Source organism: Melospiza melodia, chromosome 2 (assembly GCF_035770615.1).
Source record: "Melospiza melodia melodia isolate bMelMel2 chromosome 2, bMelMel2.pri, whole genome shotgun sequence".
NCBI classification, from domain to species: domain Eukaryota; kingdom Metazoa; phylum Chordata; class Aves; order Passeriformes; family Passerellidae; genus Melospiza; species Melospiza melodia.
In genome coordinates, this window is record NC_086195.1 from 5,106,481 (window position 1) to 5,127,781 (window position 21,301).

A 21,301-nucleotide genomic window follows, 5' to 3' on the forward strand; every position below is an offset into this window, starting at 1 on the left:
CAGCTGCAGGAGGCTTTTGGAAACACAGAATAAAAGCAGTAACATGATGAAAAAAGAAATTTTCATTTATGTTATGTTCCAAAATCCTACCAGTGTACAAGTGGCACTCAAAATCACCTCTTGAAGCAGCAGCATCACACAATTTTATGCTGATAAAAAAGAGCATCTGTGTGGCCAGAAGTTGAGCAGAACTGTTGCATGCTACATCATCTTAGATACAAGTAAGAGGAAATTGTGCATCCCAGAACACTTACTTTGTCACTGAGCTGATGCTGTTTGTGGTGCTGGGCATCTTTCCTAAAACCAGGTCCATGATGCTCTCTTCAGGAGCTGGGGGCAGGGCCACCTCCTCTGGAGGCACCTCAGGGACAGCGTCAGCCACACGTTCCACTGCACACACACCAAAGAAATAAACACAGCAGTAATGTGGACAGCTGGAAACAAAACCTCAAATGCAGGATTTGTAATAAGAGGTGGCACTGGACAAATCAATTGTCCATAAGGAAAGAATTCAAAGCATCACAGAACAGTGTGGGTTGGAAGGGATTGTTAAAAATCAAATCCAACCCCATGCCACAGGCAGGGACATCTCACCTTTTTCTAATTTCTTACCTTTCCAAGCTATTACTGCAGGGTCAGTTGACCAATCCTCATGAAGTTTCCTATTAGAACATCCCTTCAAGGAGGGTAAAGCCCTTTCTAAACTAAACTTGAGATAGAGAAATTTGTCCTCTTGAGAGGAAGGAAGGATGCTTCCTCTCCTGCTCCTTCTTGCAGTTCTCACAGCCTGTGTTTCCCTGGGGCTCTCTACAAACATCACAGAAGAATGCAGGTAACTCTGTAGGTGCTGCCCTCAAGGCCCTCAGAAATAACTAACAAAACTTGTAAATTGGCAGCTTCAGTGATCTAACTAAAAACCTCCATCTTGTCTCTGCTGCTTTTCAGGCCTTTCTGCAAAGGCACCATCACAGATGCATAAGCAGATATATTGCTTAGCATTTTCCAGATTTCTGTCTTACCTGCAGGATCTTTCTCTTCATCAATGACAAGAGGTGTTTCTACTTTTGCTGTTTTGGCTTTTCTCCCCCTCCTGGCCTTTCTCCTCGAGTCTGTGCTGGCACTGGCTGTATCACTTGCCACTGGTTGATCTGCTGGTACAGCCTCTGCTGCTTTCTCTGCTTTCTCAGCATCATTTTGGCTGCTTGGGGAGGCACCTTTGGCTTGTTCCAGGTGACTCAGCAAGTGCTCTGGGTGGATAAGGAAGAATAGGAGAGTAAGGAGAAAATTATCCTTAAAATATTCAAATGGAACTAGCTGAAGCCCATCTATCAGGTCCATTTCACTTTGCAGTGACTTCAAATTATTTCAAAAGCAGCCACAATACCTTCAAAAATCAAAGCCTACAGTTTATTCAACAGTCACAAGAACTGAATTTTTAAGATCGGTTGATATCACAGCAAAAAGTTTGTGTTTCTAATAATGAGTACATTTTTCCAAATGTCCAAGTTATTTACTGACTGAAGTCCCCTTTTCAAAAAAATTCATCAAATGGCCAAAGCTCCTAAATAATGTTAAGTTCTTCTGAAAAACTGCATAAAATAGCTGCAAAATATTTACTTCATTACCCTTACTAAATCTGTGCCCTAAATACCAGATGGACAATATCACAAAGTATAACCTGGCATCACTGACCTTACACTGCTCATGCAGCTCCTTATCCTTGATCTTTCTGACAGTCACATCATCTTCTAGATCACAATTTTATTTCTTCTAGTTTATTTATTATATTTTTTTTTTAATTTCTTCTAATTTTATTTCTTCGAGATTCAACATTACAGCTGTTTGTCCAGAGACAGGACACTGCTATGGTCAAAATATCCTTGTTCTACCTTCCCTACTACTGCTTTCCTTAAAGGAGCACAAAATTTAAAATTTTTCTCTTCCTGCACCATGGGTGGTGCATGGCTTCACAGCCATGGGAGAGCAGAACTCTGCTGAGGATTCTCAGTGCTCTCCCATGGATTTCTAGCACTTCCTACCTGTCAGCAGCTGGGGCTCTTGGAAAGCAGATGAACACACTTTACACGTCCACTGGTTGGGCTTTGCTTCTGCTGTTCCACTGCCTTCTGGAGTGTTCACTAAATCACAACAAGAAATACTGAAATACTCTGAAAATGGGGAGGTGGTAAAGCCCTGTAGCTTTGTTTATCTTGCAGTAACTCCCCGAGTGTCACAAGATACAATTTAAGCAGTAAGAGACCCCTGGGGGCAGCTGGGACTATTTCAGGATTCTCCAAACATGAGGAGTTGAACTATTGGAAGATATAAATGATGCCAGGAGAGAATATCTGTGCCCTTGTAAAATCCTGAGGGCTTCTTTATCACTTTCTAAAGAACTGAGTTCATAAAAGGCATGGCATAAAGCAATTTTTAGCACCTTTAAAACCAGAGTTACCAGTCTTCTTATGGATTAGCTGAGGACAGAAGCAGGACAAACCTCTGTGAAGGGCATTGCAGAGTAAGAACATTTGGATTAGTGGAAGTAAGGGTGAGGACAATGAAAACCTGGGTTTCAGCAGTTTCATTAATTACATGTGCTATGAAATCACCACACTAATACTTTAATTAACACATCAACTCAGGAAAGGTGAAGAAATTGGGGCAAAAATGAAACTGGAATAAAAAAAATAAAACAGGAAGAGTAACTCTGTTCACAGTCCTTTGTATTTCAGTCCTTAGATGATAAATTTGTCAAGAGGATCTGATAAATCTGGACTGATTCAGAGAATTTTTTGGCACACAAAGAGCTGAGTAACACTCCTTCTGCAGAGGATGACACTGAAGTCAGGGTAAGTGAATGGCAGCACAGGGAATTCCAATTGTGCCTCAGTTTGTGCCACAGATCTTCTAGATGGTCATTACATGGCAGCTCATCTCTCTCTGCCTGAGGAGCCCGTCTGTAAAGGGACAGTAAAGTTGTTCCTTCTTTTCAGTGTTGGCTCTCAAAATAAAGGATTCTCTGAGGTAGAGGCTGTTTCCTGCTACAGGAGATCATTCAACACTCTGCACTACAGAGGTGTGATCTCATCCATGCTGCAATAAATAAATTAATAAGAAACTGGCAATACAGCAAAAAAAAATCTCTCTTCACAGGCTACATAAAGAACTTCTTGAGGGTTCAGTCCAGGAGGACAAAAGCAGCAAACCAAGATTCTGTGTAATTTAATTGTGCCTGACTCTGCGCTTCCCTTGCTCCTTAGCTGCTCCTGGTACTGGTTTGTCAGGAAAAGTCAGGTCTTTCTTAAATTCCCACTTCCTCAGGCTTCCAGGGCAGCTGCAGGGCAATCTGGCTGACTTGGAACCACACATCTGACAGCTGGCAACTGCTTGAGGTATATGACTTGAGGCAAACAAAATCAAAAGAAGAAAATTTTGTTTTGGAAGCACCAAATCAGTGGGAACACCTCAGGGTTCCCAAAATATAAAAGGCAGCTTTTTGTTTCTACTGAGGTTGGACTTTGAGGCAGTAGGGTGAAGGATGCAGGAGGGGCTGTTCCAATCCTTCATTTTACCTCTGGAAAAATCAATAATGCCAAACTGAAACAACTCCTCAGTCAACTTCAGAGTCTGGCTGTGACAGAACCCAAGCTGACAAATGGATCCTCTGATCAGCTGCTCTGAACACACCTGCAACAACTCCTCTCCTTTCCTCCCAGCTACTTTTAACAAGCAAAGCTTAGGAAAATAACCTCTCAAAGAGCACACCTAGAATGGTTTTCTTTTGATCTTGTGTACTCTGAGTGTAATTTTTGAAATTTGTGTTAAGTGGGTTCTTAATTTCACTGTTGCATTTTCAGAGATTGGGTGAGGGGAGCACTGCTTTGTAAAGAATCCTTGGGACAGAGATCCTGTGGCACTATTTATATAGGTATTTTTTCAGCCATGTGTTCTTTGCCAAAAGGATATGTATTGCTTATAAGTTTATTGAAATTTTAGTTTCTGTAATTTAGAACAGTTTGAGCTCTAATAGTGGCATATACTCTGGTATTGTTGTAATTTGGGCATGACCAATGTTCTGGTTATATTCCAAATTTGGTTATATTCCAAACATTTGAAATGTTTTCTTCTAGAGCTTGGCCTGATCATTTGAATTACTACACTTTGCACAGGCAGAATGAAGATTTTATTGGGGATTGCCCCCATCCCAACACTAACCATCTCCAAAGTCAGGAGCATTTGTGGTTTTCACGAAAATAATCCGCCTAAAAGTTTATTGGCCCCTCTGTCACTTTTTAACCTGTGTATGTACTTTAAGCACTGTGCCCACAAAAAGAAAAATTCAGGCTTTCAAATCCTCTCTAAATTAGTATTTGCCAGAAGTTATCTATCCATAATACACATGTAGGAGTGTTACACCTAACAGCTCTGCACACCTGTGTCTGCCCTCTATCTTCCTTAAGAGCACAGTAATTTTGCATACCTGCTGGATCAGCTGCCAAAATGCTGGATTTCTTGTTTTTTTTATGGGGTAAGACAGCAGATGAAGGTTTTGAAGAGACCTTATTATTTCCTTCTTTATCAGACTCCATTGCTACCAAGGATGTATCTGTGAAGAGGAAAAAGAGTTCATCATCTTTACTGCCCAGACCCTTGACTCTTGCTCTGTGCTGAGGGCAGTAACAACAGTCAGAAAGTTTTATTCTGTAACAGGCCTGCAAATCACATTCTCATGGAAAATTTTAACCAGAACATTCTTATATCTCACCCATTGTGCCTTAAATATTCTGGAGTGAACCATGAAGTGCTGAACAGAGAGTGCAGGACATATTTTAACAGTATTTTAAAATACCCATAACCCCCCAAAAATACATGAACAGGTTAGATTAAAGAGGGAAAATATGAAACCTCTCAGTTAGTACCAACTGGAAACATCTCAGAGCACAGAAACATGTCAGCTGCATTGATTCAGCTGCAGCACTTGAGACTCTGCTTGGGATCAAGGGCAGCCATAAAGCTGGTGGCAATGGCTTCTTCCCAAATTTGTCACCCCAAATTACACCCAGCAGAGCAGTAATAACATCCAGGGAGTACTCCCAGCTCAAGAGCAGGAAGAAAACACCCTTACAATGTCAAAGGATCTTGCCTTTCAGCTGTAGAAATGGAAAAGTAGGAGAAAACAAAGGGGAAAACACTGGAACTTGTGGCAATTCTAATTCAGATACTAAAATATCTGCTGCCTTTCTTTCCAATGCACAGCCACGTGGATTTTGCTCTAGTGGGTCCCATGTGAGGATGCTTAAGAGAAATCTGGCTTTTTAGAACTCTGTAACAGTTCTGTGCAAAACCAAACCATTTTCACTGCAACTGAAGAATGGCTTCTTTATCAACTCTGTATACAGATTTCTCTGATAACTGAGCTCCTTTGCTGTTCTACCCACCCAGAAATGATTTGATACAAATTATCTGATAATACACCAAATCTTTAGTTAAGGACTATTTATCCAGTCTGTCCATTCTGAAGAGGCTGAACCATTAAGTAGGCCACCTGTTTAAAAAAAAAAAAACTGGCTGTAAAGCATCTACACCTTCTTCTTGCAGGGCACCCACGTGTGCAGGCTGGCCTGACTGTGCAGGATAAGAACCCACTGGATAAACAGCACTGTCAACTCCAACAGGCAGGGACTATCAGTCCCTGCCAGCACCGGGCCCTTAGGAAGGAAGAAAGGCCCCCACACATACCATTGGCAACACTAGTGACCTGCTTCAGCACTGGCTTTTCCATTTTTTTGGCGTAAAAAGCTGCATACCACACTCTCAGCTCAGTTCCTGGGGGGATGTCCTGGCAGGTGGTGAAGTAAATGTCATTGTCATGCTGGAAGGCTGTGAGGTTTTGGTGCTCATACTCGGTGGCTGGGCGCACCATCATCATCCAGTTGCAATCATCTTCATTTGTGGTGTCAAAATACACCAGGGGCCCTTCCTTCTGGAACACCTGCCAAGCAAAATGGGCACAGAATAAAAGCCATGAGAAATTATAGAAAGTTAAGGGAAAAAAAATATTTTCTGCTTTTGCAGTGGTTTCTTTTCAATGGACATCAGGGACGAAGCAAACCTCAAGTCCTGCATCAGGAATCTTTTATTTAGTCACACCTTCAGATGAGACAGACAACCAGGAGCAAGACTGGAACAAACTGAAAAAATTATCCCAAGAATTCTTGCTATAGCCACCAGTTTCCCAAAAAATTACTGCATACATGACTGGAAGGGTATCCAAATAGCCATCAGCCCAAGGCACAATTCTAAATCTTTACTTCTGAAGGCATTAGGTATTAGTGGAAACTAAGACTGAATTCCATTCTTAATGTAGCATTTTTCCTACCAAAACTTGTCAAGAGAGGAATAAAACAAATGCAAGACAGAAAAGACCCACTTATTCTGCATGTTCCATAAACCTAATACATATGGGAATCATTAGGAAAATTCAATCAGATTGAAGAGACTCATTAAAAGAACTGAGCTTCTAGTTTGGTTCTTCTGTTCTTTGCCCAGAGAATGTTTGTTTAGATCATCCCTTACAGGGCACACCTAAAAGATGTTCCAAATAATCCCCCTTCATATCTTTGTTTTCATAGTGTTAGCCAGCATTAATTCCTCACAGGTTAAACTGACTCCTTGCTATTTATTGCTTTACAAATTCTGTGCTTTACCTTCAGGGGAAAAACTGATTCTTTCTCCAGCTTGAGAACTCTCTTGCATTCAAAGGGGCCAAACTGGGTACGTTTCACCAGCTGAGTCAGAGCAAACACTCCCTCAGTCCCATCCTCCAGCTGTCTAATCTCCAAATTAGAAGGCAGAGATGACCTAAACATTTAAGACAGAATTGAGAAAAAAAAAATAAATCACAGAACTGATTAGGTTGGAAAAGACTTCCAAGATCAGCAAGTTCAACCTTTGGCTGAACACCACCTCAGCCAGTAACAGTTATGCACAGCAGGAACCCTGAAGAAAGAAATCAGCATTAAACTCAAGTGTTTCTGTGCTCCCAGCCTCTCTGTTTTCCCAAACAAGCTTCTGAGAAAACTACATGTAGCAAATAGTGTTACTATGTATAATACACAGAGAACAGCTTCCCAAAAATTCACTAGACTGGCCCCACAGGGTTGGTTTTACAAACCAAATGCAATTCTGTTTTTTTAGGTCTGTGCTAACAGATGAAAAGCTAAAATAATCAGACAGGCTACTGACTACCCTGAGGTTGACACTGGCAGAACTGCTTTACTGCCTAGATAAAGAGAAATACAAAAAGATTGCAATCATAGTGATCAGCAAATGAATTGAAAACAATACTTTTAATTTGAAGCATACAAGGAGCAGTGTTAGAGACAGAGAAGTTCAGCAGATGTTTCTCAGCACTTCTTTTCTAACCATGAAGCATCCATTTGATCTTTTCAGTAAGACAGAGGGAACAACAAACCTGGTTAAGCAAGCAGACTGTTTTTAAAAGATTCATATCCAGTTTGTGGTTAAACTTGCCCTCAACCTCAGATAACTCATTTTCAGTTACTGCTCCCCAGATGTAAAGGCTACAATTAAATTTCTTCTTTCATTTTCTTACCTTACCTGATTTCAGTTGAAAACTCTTCAGGAAAAGAAATACATTTATCTGTAAAAAATCAATTTAAAATGCTGCTTTCAAGTCTATGGTCCAGCAGCCCACACTTCCACCAGGGAAAACTTTGCATTTGCATGTCAAAAAGAGACTGAAAACCAGTGCAGGCACCATATTTGCAAACATTCCCAGTTGGAACATCTGGACATGAAAGTGCAAGTTAAAAAACAGAAAAAGGTAGGAAATAGTAGTTTGTCATGGAATGTGTGTGGTACAGGCTAGAGACTTACTGCACTGCTCATTTTTTGTGTACAATAAAAGCACCTCTCCTTCTTTTATTCCAAGGGGTATTTTTAAATGACCCTCAGCACCTGTAGTGCCAGGGCTGTTATCCATGCACAGCTGCTGCAGGGGATCATCCAGGGAACATTTCCAGGCCCAGGAAGGCAGTGCCTGGCAGGAGCTGCAGGGAAATTCCTCCTCTGGGAAGGCCAAGAAAAGCAGGGGCAGCTCCTGCACAGGTGCAGCCTCTGTACTTGGTGGGGCACCAGGAGCATCCTGCCCTGGCCAAGGGGTTGTGGCACCCAGGGGGCAGATCCAGCACATCAGAATTTGTTCCAAAATGATGCTGGGAATACACAGCACAGCCCACACAGGCAGGACGTGCCAGACTTGCTGCCCACGTGCCTGTTTGCTGCCTGTGACTTCCCAAGAAGAAATATGGAAGCCCTGCACACATTATATAACACACAAAGCCATCTGAACACTTCCCTTTTTGGATCTGCACTACACCTTCACAACAGTTGAATTCTTTTCCTTAGCTTTACATTCTACATCTTAATATGAATTTTGCTGACAGTGCCTGATTGTCTTTCCCTGTAAAAATCACTACTCAGTGTTGTTTTCTCCCAACTAGATTGAGTCTATTTGTTTCTTTTGGCAAACATGAGTGTTTCTGCTGTGCTGTCACAGATTTGCTGACAGAACTATTACCCCTAATCGTTTGCAAAGCCCCACAATAATGAGAACAACTTGTTTTGCTTCTAAGTGGAAGAATGAGAGAGTTCATACACATGAATGAGAAATCCTCACACGCTTCTCTGAAACGAATCTGGTGTATCCAAGGGGGATAAAAGGGGCAGGTACTCAACCATGACAGAAATCATCACCCCATCTGGCAGCACCCTGACTCCTTGCCAGAAACCTCAGCAAAGAAACAGAGTCCTGATGAGCAGCAAGTTTTTTTTTTTGGCTTCTATTCAGTGCAGCACTTAAGTGTGTGCATCAATTTTTCTATTTAATCAAGGCCATGTGCTTTCCATAGATTTCTGTCATCCTCTGGGATTTCAGTTTCCAGCTGTCAGAGTGACATCCACTGAACAGCAAATATGCTTTAAAGGACTAATATGGGTGTTGGGTTAATCAGGATTAACACAAACATTTCTTACCTTGCTCTGCTCAATACAAAGGAGTCTTTGACTGTCACCACTGGGCCCAGCTCAGGACACTCTGAATCATGGTACTGCCCACAGTCCTCACACCCTGCAAGGAACCAGACAGAAAAGGTTGGTGGAAAACATTTTTCTAAGGCATTTTCCTCTCTCTTTCAAAAGAAACCTAGCACCAGGTAAAATACATACACAGAGAGGCAGATGTTTATTTATTCTGCTTAAAAGAACATAAATAATTGAACACTGAGTGGATAGCTGGCACCTGTGTAGGTGAGATAACACACACTGTGATCAGTACATCAGAAGACAATTGTTTAAATTCTCTCACCAAGGCAAATGAATGCCTTACACCCACAGTAAATATTCTGCTTAAAGATGGCATTATTCTTCAGATAAAGTGCTGCAACACATGGCAGCTGAAGAAAACCACACCACTGCCTTCCCCAGGAGCTGGGCTGTTCTGACCAGCTTGGTGTTTCCAGTGACAGGAGGCACAGGGCTCAGCAGGGCACCAGCAGGGCCAGCCCTGCCTGGCCACACACATTTCTCACCCACAGGGCAGGACAGACACCTCCAAGGTGCCTCCTGGTGCCTTTCCAGGCAAGTCAGCTGCTGCACAACACACTCTGGCCACCTAATTCACTGCCAGCTCAGCTAAATTAACTTTCAGTTTAAGTGGCTGTAAATTACCCAGGACTGAGTGGTTCCTAAGAAACAATTTTCAGACGAGGATAATTTGAGGCTTTCTAAAATAAGCTAAGTTAACAGGATTCCAAATGCTTATACACTGCTTCACTGGGAAAAAAATAGCTGTCAAACTGCCCTGCCTGGTCAGCTGCTGACACAGCTTCAGGAGAGATCATCACACAGGGGTTATATTGCTGTGCTGCCTTTTGCATCTGAGCTGCAAGCTTACAAGGGCAAGTCAGGAAAACCCCAGAAAATGTGTAATGTAAGGGTGATTGCACCTTTTTTTTGGGAAGACATGACAAAAGCCAAGTCATTCCAAGGTATATCCCCTCTGGCAAAGCCACTTTGTGCTCCCAACTGGAAGCTTCTACTCATCCCAGTGAACAAAAGGTTTTCTAAAACAAGGGATTTCAAACTGCTTCACATTTCTTCTGGCAGCAAAACCAGCTTAGTAGTGAAAAAATACATATATTTGACAGTATTTCTGGCTGTTGCAGCCCCCAAGCCTGGTCACTGCCTCCTGTTTGTGCTGCCTTCTAGTGAGCCAAGGAATGAAAGAACCAGCTCTTCACATGGTTTTTCAGAAGGAGGAATTTCCCAGCCTGGCTTGCTCTACAGCCCCACAGAGTTATTGTAGCAGAGGAAAGGATCCATGGGCAAGTACTACTCACAGAGCAACAGCACCAAAGCTCAGCCTACAGCTGTTCACTGTTCCACCATTCCAGGTGTGCCTGTAGCCCAGGCTGCTGAAATTATTACTGAAAAATATCACTGAAAATATTACTGAAATAATCTGGGCTAAAAGCAGATTTCCCAAACCAGAGAGGACAGAGGAATGTGTAAATCTGACTGGTGAAAAGAAATGGACTGTCATCCATAAAGGGCTGTCATAACCAAGGGGACAGGAAGGAATACCCTGAGTAACAGCTTCTCCAACAGGCTTTGCTGTCCAAAGAAAAATGCACTTTGTCATTTTCCTCATCTCCTGGCTGCATCAGGGCACTCCTCACCTCTGCAAAGACAAGCCTCTGAAAGGTGCAGACAGCACTGGCCACAGCTACAGGCAGGAATAAGGCACACATTGCTCTCACTCCTCTGCAGAGCAATGAGCAAAGCCAGGGGAATATGACAATGACATTGTGTGGCACAGCTCAATATCCAAGGGATGCCCTACAGCAGCCAAGGCTGTTACACCCACCATAGATGACACTTTCAAGAGATTACAGCCACAGGAGAGACACAGAAACAAGCATGGGAATATTAAAAAAATACCCCAGAGAGACTATATTCACACACTTAATAAAGGGAAAAATTCCCCAATTCTCTTGTTTGTGAAATACATACTCAAGGATGTTTATTATTGGGAATGCACAGTGCCATTTATAGCAACTCATGTTTTCAGAACATAAAGTCCCCATATTCCATGGGAAAAACTAATTGCAGAGAGCACAAGAAAAAGCCCAGTGACCACAGCCCCCACTGGAAGGGACAAAATCATATTGTGTGATACCTTCTATCTAATTAGGAGTGGCATCACATCCCCATTCTTTTTGCTGTCCACCTGAATCATTTTGTGAAGGGGAAGATAAGGTAACCACTATTGGTATCTGCATCTCAGTAAAAATGCAAACAGTCAACACTAGTTTTGAAGGAAGCTGAAAATTCAACTTTCCTGACCCCCTGGGAGGGAGAAAACTCAACTTTCTGACAGTTGCCATAAATGCAGCTGTGGAACCATCAGAGGTAAAATATCCTAAAACCAAGGATGTGCTCCATTCTGCTCCACCCTGACTGGATCCACAACATCTGGGCCCTCTGTGCTCACACAAGGACTCTACATCCCTTAACCCTTTTCCAGTGTAACACCAGGTCCTGCCTGGCCAGGCTGCTGACAGAGGACAGGATCAGCGTGGCACCCAAGGCTGCACAGGCAGTGAATGCCATCAGTGAAACCTGCCAGGGCAGCTGGTGCATCTCAAACTTGTTCTGAAGGAATTTTGAGTCTGCTGCCCCTGCTGTGGAGGTGCAGATCCCCAAGGCAGGCCAGAGGTCAGAGCTATCCCCAGACAGCCCTGGCTGCTAGAGCTGGTTGTATAAACAAAGGGCTTACACCAGGGTGAGACCTTCAATCTCACTCACTTCAGCCATGAAAAAGCTGTGCTGCTCACTCACATTCAGAGGTTTCATTGTGTGTTTGCCAACAGCATCAGAATATGTATGCTTAAATTACACAAACTCCTCTTATTCACCCATTAGCTGCATGAGCCTCCTTTACAAAGAGCAATTTTTCTAAATAAAATCTTATGTCTGGTTTAATTTCAGGCATTCTGAGTAGACAAGTCACACACAGTGAGAATTGGATCCTTTTCCTAATACTTACAAATAAACATAATCTCCTCACTGCCATCTTCAGCCATTATTTTAAACCTGCCAAAACACAAAAGACAAAGTTAGTTCTGAATTGACTTTTACTTTCTGTATCATATAAACATTCCTTTGTGAAGTAATGATGTTGACTGACCCAGAGCCCATACAAACACATTAAAGTCCCTGCAGGAGTACCAATGGAAAATTAAAGAAATTCAAGTTTTTAAAAGCCCCAGAGACTGCTGTATCATTACATGTGTTGCAGACATTACTACCAAGGAAGCCTCAATGTCTGTGGGTTCTCAGGCATTTCTCTGTGAGGAAATGCTGTCTCCTGCTGCTCCCCATCTCTGACAAACTTCCAGCCACTCCTGCATCCCCTGCTAAAAAGCTCCTGTGGAGCCTCAGAACACTCAGGGCCAGAGGATAATCCAGGTCAGCAGCAACCGCTGCAGGAACAAGGTCCAGTGCAACATTTTATTGAACATTGCAACATTTTATTTAGCTTAAAAACATTATCTCTGAAAGGCAGATAATTTATTTAATAAACACAGCAATCTTAAAAGCTGCAGATACAGTCACAGACCTCTTCCAGAGGCAAAGGCATATGGTGGTACTGAGCACCAGAAAACCTGGGGAAATAAAATCCTGCCTCTGTCACTGAGGCAGGATTTCATTCTATGAAATGGTAACTAACCAATTTGATTTCACAGTTAAATAAGGTTAATCTATATTCACTTCATTAGTGTCAGTCTGTATTAAAAACTTGCATGAACACTATTGCCCCTCAACAATTAAATTATGGTTGGCACAAAGTCTGATTATGTATGCTAAGACCACAATACAAGCAGGACCTAGAAGAGAGTTTTTCCCTTTTCTACCCAAAAAAACGCTCTCCTCCTCAAATAAGCAATTTTGCCAATGCCCCAGCAGAGAGGCAAAGCAACACAAAGATCATGACCCAAGTCTGAGAGAGGTGAGGCTGCAAAACAGCAAGAGGAGGACAGGAAGCAGTAAGAGCCTGAATCTCTGAGCGGGAGAGCAAACATGACACACCAAACTCACAGAGCCCTGTTTGAAAACAGATAAAGCAACAAAAGCCAAGGCAGAAATGTGGGAGCACAGGCACTGCTCAGGATCAGGACTCTCCAAGCACTGCCCTTCCCAACTCCACTGTCAGCAGCAGGAGCCCTCCCTAACACTCACTGCTCTCAGGGGCAAACACTCCCCATCCCTGGCACAAACTGGGCCTCTCCTGGCTGCAGCTTTGGGATCTAAGCTCAAATAACAGAACAAACATTTATACAAAACCTCAGTGCTGAGCAGGAACAGCAACTCGGGAAATTTCCCCAAAAGCTCTTTTCCTGAATAATGCAACAGGTATTGAGGGGAGTCCAAGCACAACGCTGCAAAAACAAGCGGTGTAAGCTGATGTCAAAAATGGTTTGCTTTGCTTTTTAAACACACTTATTTTTTGATGCTTTGCACCATTTCAAGAGGGGTATGCCCAGCTGTTTTTCGATAGTTTGTGTCCTGACAAAACTTTAATCCTAAATATGGGTGAATTAAGAAACAATGGCCTTGATCAATGGTTCGGAAGCTCAGTGCAGCCACACCACCAAAGGCATTCAGCCTCCAGGACATCCCTCTGTCGCATCCTTGGCAAACAGACTGGGGACAAGTGACATTACAGGAGCCTTCAGATGAGAATAGCAACAAAGGGGAGGAGAAATCCCCAGCGCTGCTCAAGGTGATGGGGAGGGAGCGTGAAGGGCCCTCGCAGGTGCCTCAGCTCTGCATTAGCGCAGCTCCCTCTCTGCAGCAAGGGCTGACTCACAGAATCACAGAATCACAGAAGTTCAAGACTGGAAGAGACCTATAAGATCATCAAGTCCAGCCGATGTTCTAACTGTTCAACAAGCAGCAAGTGCCACATCCAGTCTTTTTTTGAACTCTTCAAGGGGTGATGACTCCACCACCTCACTGGGTAAATGACTCGCGCCGCTCTGCACTCCCAACACTCCCGGCCCAGCCTCGCCCCTGCTCCCCAGCACACACTGCTGCCTGCTCCACAACTCTGATTTACACCCTGCTCGCCCAAGCGCTTTCCAGCCCCTCCTCCCTGATCTCAGCTGTGCTTCCCAGGGGCTTTTGAAACAAACCACACACCACGATGCCACCAGCTGCAAACAGAGTCACGATGTGCCACTCACATGGTGGCACTGAACACAGGGTTGTTTTTGCCCTCATCTGCTGCTGCTAAGGGCCACAGGGTCTAGTTTTTTTTTTTTTTCCTTTTCAAACATTTGTAACAGAAAAATACTCCATGAAGTCACTCATCCCACTGCTCCTAATTCTGTTCTTGTCTTGCAAAGCTTCTGGGAGTTGCAGGTATTTTTTACATAAAACAGAGAGTAATCATTAGAAGTCAATAATCAGGAGAAAAGCCACACAGAGGAAACTAGACCAGATACAAAGCTTAATTATGATGGCAGCAAAAGAGCAGAAAACCACGTTTTTTTGGCTTTTATAATTAGATGAGTGATTTTATGCTCAGCCACGCAGCTATGCACAAAAATTCCAGCTGCAACACAAGCCTTGGAGCATATCTGGAACTCGAGGAAATCCAAATGAAGACACTGAGGAGCTGCAGCATCACAGGTACCTGCTTGCAGCCCAATATGTGCAAAAATACTGTCAGGGAACCACTTGAGCTGTAAAAATTTAAGAATGGATGTAAAATCACACTTTCTTCTTATAAAGTGCTGCATAAAGATATCAGGCTCAAGTGCTAAGCTGAGCCATTTTGATCTTGCTAATGTATTTTTTTTTTAAAAAAGTAAGTCAGAAAAATTAACAGAATGCCTGAAAATCTGTGTTTGAACTTAATGATCAACAAGGTAGAATTAAAATTCTCCTCTCTTCAGTCTGAGAAAGGGCTTCTATGAGAGTGAATAACTTGAGAGCACAAGCAGATGGGTGCTGCACATACGTATGTGGAAGGATGCGCTTAAAAATGCAATTTTCCTCATGATGTAGTAAAACTTGTTCATGCTACCGCTCAAAGGAATTGCAGAACATCTGGTGAACTACAGCGAGGCCTTGTATTTCTTAGAAAAATTAAGGCCATTCTATCAATTATTGTTGAGGAGGGAGCCGATTTCTAGGCCAGTCAGGGGGGCATGGCGGGGTCTGTGCCACCTGCCCTTCCCAGCGCTTGCCGCGATGCTGCGAATAAACTACGCGCAAAGTTTAATGGCCCCGAGCAGAAAACGAGCGTGCTGCAGGAAATTTCACGTGTGCGGAGCCCCGCAGACCGCGGCTCTGCTCCTTTTGTCTCCTCGGGCTCCACCGCACCCTCTCCCATGGCACACACCGGGGCAGGGCAGCATCCCCGCACCTCCCTCCTCCTCCTCCTGCTGCCGCTCCCAGCCTCTTCCCTCCGGATCACGCCCTCGCACCTGGGAGCTCCCACCCCCCTCCATCCCCAAGCCCCTGCGGCCAAGCCGAGGCGCTCCCCGCCGCCGCATCCCCGTGGCCGCCAGGGCTCCGTGCCCGGCCCGGCCGAGCCCGCGGGGATCGCCCCGCGCCCGCTCCGCGCCCTCCCCTCAGGGACCGCGCCGCCGCCGCCGCCGCCCGGAGCCCGTCGGGGCCCGGGATCCGGGAGCGGCTCCGCCGGGTTTTGCCTCGGACCCGCCTCGCCCCCTTCGCTACCGCCCTCCCGGCCGCTGTAACAAAGAACAGGCGGCCTGGAGGAGGCGGCGGCGGCGGAGGAGGAGGAGGAGGCGGCGGGGCCGCAGCCACCGCCGCCGCCCCGGGAGCGCTCGGAGCGGCCGCCGCGCCCGCCCCGGCCCCGCCGCGCGTCCCGGGGAGCGGCGGGAGGAGGCGCGGCGGGGCGGGCGCGGGGGGTCCCGGGCGGGGGTGGCGGGGAGGGCGCGGGGTGCGGCGGGAGGAGCGCGGGGAGCCGGCGTTACCTGCCCCGGGAATGGCCAGACCCGGATCGGATCCGCGCTCCGGGTTCCGATCCGCTCCGGAAACCACGCGCCAGCGGAAGCCGGCGCGGGCGGGCGCGGAGCAGGGCGGGAAGTGTAGTGCGGCGGGGCCCGTCCCGGGCCTGACCCCGGCCATGGCCCTGCCTCAGCGCCCACGGTGCCGCCAGCCGGGATCCCTCCCCACCCCTGAGCCCCCGCAGCTCCCCGGGCCGGGCTGGAGGCGGAGGGACCGCGCTGAAGGTAGCGGAGCAGCCCGGTGGCTCTGCCGTCTCCTCACGGGCAGTGCCGGGGATCGGGCTGGCAGAAGCAGAACCACAGGATCGAATAGGTTGTAAGAGACCTCCAGAACCATCCAGTGCCAGCCATGACCCGACCCTGTCTGTGAAAAAAGCGTATTTTATGATTGGCTTTTCGCAAATATTAAAATGAATATTATATGTGTTAGAGGGTTAGAAAGTAATGCTGTATTAATTCTCTGAAGTAGTGTGTTAAATATAGTTTTAGGTTATAAAAAATGTTAAAATAGAAACTATGCTATGTAAGATATTTCTTTTACAGAAAGGACTTGCAGCGAGATAGCAGCCACAGGACACCTGAATCTTTCAGAGAAAAGATTTCTCTGAATTTATTGCCCATTATCAGAAGAAATTAATTTCTTCCTGCCTCGAAGGTGCTGTTAGGATCCAGAGGAAGAAGTTGATGGTGACCAGACAGAATCCTGTATTTGAACGGAATTTATGCATCATGGATGAAGTGTATGAATATGCAACAGGCTATTGTTTTTAAGGGTTAATCCTTGCTTAACGGGGGTCCTTCTTCTGCTGCCCAGAAAAGGTACCCAGATGTCCAGAACTCTTTGTCTTTATTGTCTCATATCGTCCTAATTCAATTTGTCCAAATTATTATTACTCTAATTGTATTACTATTTTTACAACCATTTTATTACTATTAAACTTTTAAAATTTTAAAAACAATTGATTGGCGTTTTTCACGCTGTCCATTGGGCCGTGGCACTGAGAGCCACGTCCAGTGTTTCCTTAAACACATCCAGGCTTGGGGACTGCACCACATCCCTGAGCTGCCCGTTCCAGTGTTAAATCACATCAGTGAAGAAATTCTTCCTGATGTCTGACCTGACTGTCCCTTGGCACAGCTTAGGCCATTTCCCTGTCCCTTGTTCCCTGGGAACAGAGCCCAGTTCCCACCTGGCCGTCCCCTCCTGTAAGGGAGCTGTAGGGAGCAGTAACATCACCCCCAAGCCTCCTTTTCTGCAGGCTGAGCACCCCCAGCTCCCTCAGCCACTCCTCAGAGAGTTTCTGCTTCAGAGCCTTCGCCAGCTTTGTTCCCTTCCTCTGGACAAAAGCCACACCAGGTTCTCAGTGGGGCCAAGCCCTGGCCATGCACACGAGCACCTTGCCTCCTTTCGAAGCCTCACTGAGGTTCAGCACTCCAGGATGACAGGACACAATCTCAAGCTGCACCAGGGAAGGTTCAAGTTGGGAATTAGGAGGAATTTATTCACATAAAGCATAATTTGACATTGGCAGGGGCTGCTCAGGGAGGTTTGGAGTCCCCATTGCTGGAGATGTCCAAGGAGTGCCTGGATGTGGCACTCAGTGCTCTGTGTCACAGACATCTTTCATGAAAAATCCTTTCTTTAGGATTTTTCCTCCTGAGAAGCTGAGAGGCCTCAAGAACAGAATGGAAACAATGATTATCCGCTGTAGAATGCAACAGGTAGAGCTTGATTAGTTTAATGTAGTTGTTTGTAATTAATGGCTAATCACAGCCCAGCTAGCTTAGATACAGAGCCCGAGCTACAAACCTTTGTTATCATTCCTTGCTATTCTATTCTTAGCTAACCCTCTGATGAAACCTTTTCTTCTATTATTTTAGTACAGTTTTAATGTAATATATATTATAAAATAATAAATCAGCCTTCTGAACACATAAAGTCACATCCTCGTCTCTTCTTTCATCCAAGAACCCCTGTGAGCACCGTCACAGCTCTGGGCTGGGGACAAGGTGGGCACCAGTCAAGGGTTGCATTGACCACCTTGGGGGTGTTTTCCAACTGAAATGGTTCTGTGATTCTTAAATCTCATATTTTGGCATTACCAGGCTCTGTCAGTGCCCAGCCCTGCTGTGTCTGCCAGCACAAATCATTAAGGAGGTTTAAACCTTCAGGTTATTTCACCACTCCAGGCAGTGGCCAGGGGCAAGAAGCACACAGGCTTTTTGTATTCAAGCAAGATGCTCCAATTTTTTGCTCTGCTGAGAAGTGTTACCTGGAGTCCCCTCGTGCAGTGCTCTCTGCCACCATGGTGTGACTGTTCAGCCATCACTGTAAGAACACCACTGCAGCTCAAATGGTGGTGGGAAGCTGGCACCAGCTCTGTTTTTTCCAGGGAATGTGCTCTTCTCACATCTGGATACATCTTTAACAGCTGGAAATGGCCAAAGCCTTTCTCAGTTGTTATCCATCCCACAAACCCAAGTAACAGTTTCAAAAGAGATGTGTAGAGAATGGGTCAGGCTGGAAGGGACCACAGTGGGTCACCAGGTCACATCTCCCTGCTCCAGCAGGGCCATCTCACAGCACACAGCACAGGATTGTGTCCAGATGAATCTGGAATAGCTCCAGAGAGGGAGACTCCACAGCCTCTCTGGGCAATCTGTGCACGGCTGGGTCACTGCACAGGGAACTTCTGCCTCATGTACAGGTGGAGCTTCTGTGCATCAGTTTCTGCCCGTTCCTCTCATCCTGTGGCAGAGCCTGGATCCATCCCCTGGCCATCCCCCTGTAGCTGTTTATACACATTAATGAGGTTCCCTCTCTTCTTTAGACTGACCACCCCCAGCTCCCTCAGCCTTTCCTCACAGCAGAGACGCTCCACTCCCTTATTTTGTCACTCTCCCCCGGTCCCTCTCCAGGAGCTCCTGGCCCTGCTGTGCTGAGGAGCCAGAGCTGGGCACAGCAGCCAGAGGTGCCCCCAGGGTGGGCACAGGGGCAGGAGCAGCCCTGACCTGCTGGGAATGCTCTTCCTGATGTACCCACGACACCATGGCCATACTGACTTTCTTGTCAGTGCTTGGGGAAACTGAAAACACAGCATTTCAATTTTCAAAATACTGTACTTGGCAAAACAGTGTTCATTCCAGGATGGGGAACCATTTCTTCTTTCAAAATGACCCACCAGAAGTTTTAAATGACTACAGGAGTAGTAAAGGGAGTTTGTTTTTTTTTTAAGGATCTAACTGCATGTACAAATTATTTGCTTTTTCAAGGACTGAAGCTGACTGGTGGTTTTTGTACAGTCTGCTTTTATTTATTTTCCCTGTATATCTCAGTGCATACTCACATAGACTTCTGCCTGGTTTTGTCCAGCACACCAAAGGGGTTTATCCTACTTGCAGTGCATTCACTTTGTCACAATAAGTATAAATTAATTCAGTATAGTTAACTGAACATTTACAATGCATGTGAGACTGGATCCTGCAGCTCCAAATAATTTTTTTTCAGCATTAACCTCAGAAATTGCATCTTATGCCAGGCTCACCTGAGTAGAGAGGTGAAAAATTGAAGATCCTTTGTATTTATTAAGAATGATGAACTGGAGGGAAGAGCATGGTGCCACACTTGGAGCTACATCCATTCCCGCTGTCCCTCTGACTTGTCACTTTTGCTAATGTACAGGAATGGCATCACACAAGGCAAAAAACCTCACCACAGATTAGAGCAGGGAGGAAAAGGATGAAGGTTTGTTAATATCAGGAAGTTTGAGCTAAGCACTTCGATAATATGGAATAAACTCGTGGGCAGTAACTCCCAGTAAGGGAATGTAACATTTCCTTGTAAAAGAGGGTACAGCCCTCACCTTTGGAAGGCAAACAGAAACATTACTGTGGCTATTTTCACGTGAATGTCTTTTATTTGTTTTGTTGGTTTTTCTGTTGTGGTAGTTTTAATGTTGGGGTTGGGTTTTTTCCCCTCAGTCTGGCAGGACTTTGTGGCAGCAGTGATTTATAACATAACCTTTTCAGTAAAATCATCACAAGGGAACCTAATTCCCAGGCTGTGCTCATTCTAGTACTGGTGTCTTCCCCATATGATCCAGGCCCCAAAACTCCCCCCCTCTGCCCCCTAATTTAGGATATTACAACATAACTGAGAGAAAAAAAATACTCAGTAACCACAATAAGCTCCACAATCCCTTCTGCCATTAGATTCCCTACCCAATCCGTGTTTCAGGTGATTTCTCAAGCACCAAAGGGCTGCCTGATAGGCTGGGGTTATCAGGAAAGAACTCTGCTCCTGAACAAACAGGTAAATGCTCTGTGTTAAGCAACAGGTCAAAGTAGTGAAGGAGGGTAGAAAACCATCTGTTACACCTGGGTATGTAGGACAGCACACCACACAGAGACAATTGGCTTTTATTGTATGTACAGCAGGAGTTACTTCTTTAAAAAAATCCTCTTAGGTTTTTGTAGTGATATAATAAATCTGTACATCATAGATTTTATAATTGCACCAACTTGAGTTTATGTATGCACAGAAAGAAAAACACACCACAGAAGAAGTGACTATGCCAGTTGATGCTAGAAATTAAAAATGTTTAACCCCACCTGGAATAATACAGAGCATAATACATCATTGGGAAATACAGAATTATAATACTGGAAAGACCTCAGATCATCCTTCCCAGCTATTTTCACACCATGCCAGCACCTTGCATAGTAGCAGTTTGGATATCCTGAGTGAAGTGGTATTATTCACCCTTAACTTAAAGTAATCACCCTTGTTATATAATTAATCTGGAGTTGTTTGTCACCAAGGCTGAGGCTTAGCAATGTGCAGAAGCATATGCTGACTTTAAACACATGAATAAATCCACTTAGGTCCTGTTGAGGTCAGAGCATGAGGTCAGCTGTTCCCACTCACAACAGGAATGTCTTAACCTGGAGCTATGGCACAGTTAATTCCAGAAGCACTTCTCTCAAACCTCAGCCCTGCAAATCAAAGCCTGCAATAAACTCAACTGAAAAATCCAGGCAGCTCTCACCTTGCTCTGTGCAACCCCCAGAGCTCCCAGACCTAAAATAGGTGTTAAAACAAGAGCAAGATTCTTATTTTGCTTCCCCGTCCACATTTGGCATTATTTTATGCTTTCAACTTTGTTTTTTCCTATGAC

General features: G+C 44.9%; 1 protein-coding gene across 8 annotated transcripts in view; it reads right to left on the minus strand.

Annotated features, from left to right (window-relative positions):
- Positions 1–16,173, minus strand: part of PRDM15 (PR/SET domain 15) — a 33,518-nt gene extending 17,345 nt beyond the window's left edge. For 5 of the 8 annotated variants that reach the window (XM_063181133.1, XM_063181123.1, XM_063181103.1 and 2 more), the window contains exons 1-9: positions 16,092–16,173; positions 12,131–12,177; positions 9,058–9,151; positions 6,708–6,861; positions 5,740–5,992; positions 4,481–4,606; positions 2,040–2,138; positions 1,020–1,247; positions 255–390 (exon numbers count right to left, since the gene is read on the minus strand). In XM_063181133.1, coding sequence (XP_063037203.1) covers positions 255–390; positions 1,020–1,247; positions 2,040–2,138; positions 4,481–4,606; positions 5,740–5,992; positions 6,708–6,861; positions 9,058–9,151; positions 12,131–12,167 — 1,127 coding nt within the window. In that variant the 5' untranslated portion in view covers positions 12,168–12,177; positions 16,092–16,173. Of the gene's footprint in view, positions 1–254; positions 391–1,019; positions 1,248–2,039; positions 2,139–4,480; positions 4,607–5,739; positions 5,993–6,707; positions 6,862–9,057; positions 9,152–12,130; positions 12,178–13,428; positions 15,539–16,091 lie in introns of those variants that run through there. The other 3 variants (XM_063181094.1, XM_063181140.1, XM_063181149.1) reach the window with 3 other exon arrangements.
- Between the last annotated feature and the right edge of the window lie 5,128 nt (positions 16,174–21,301).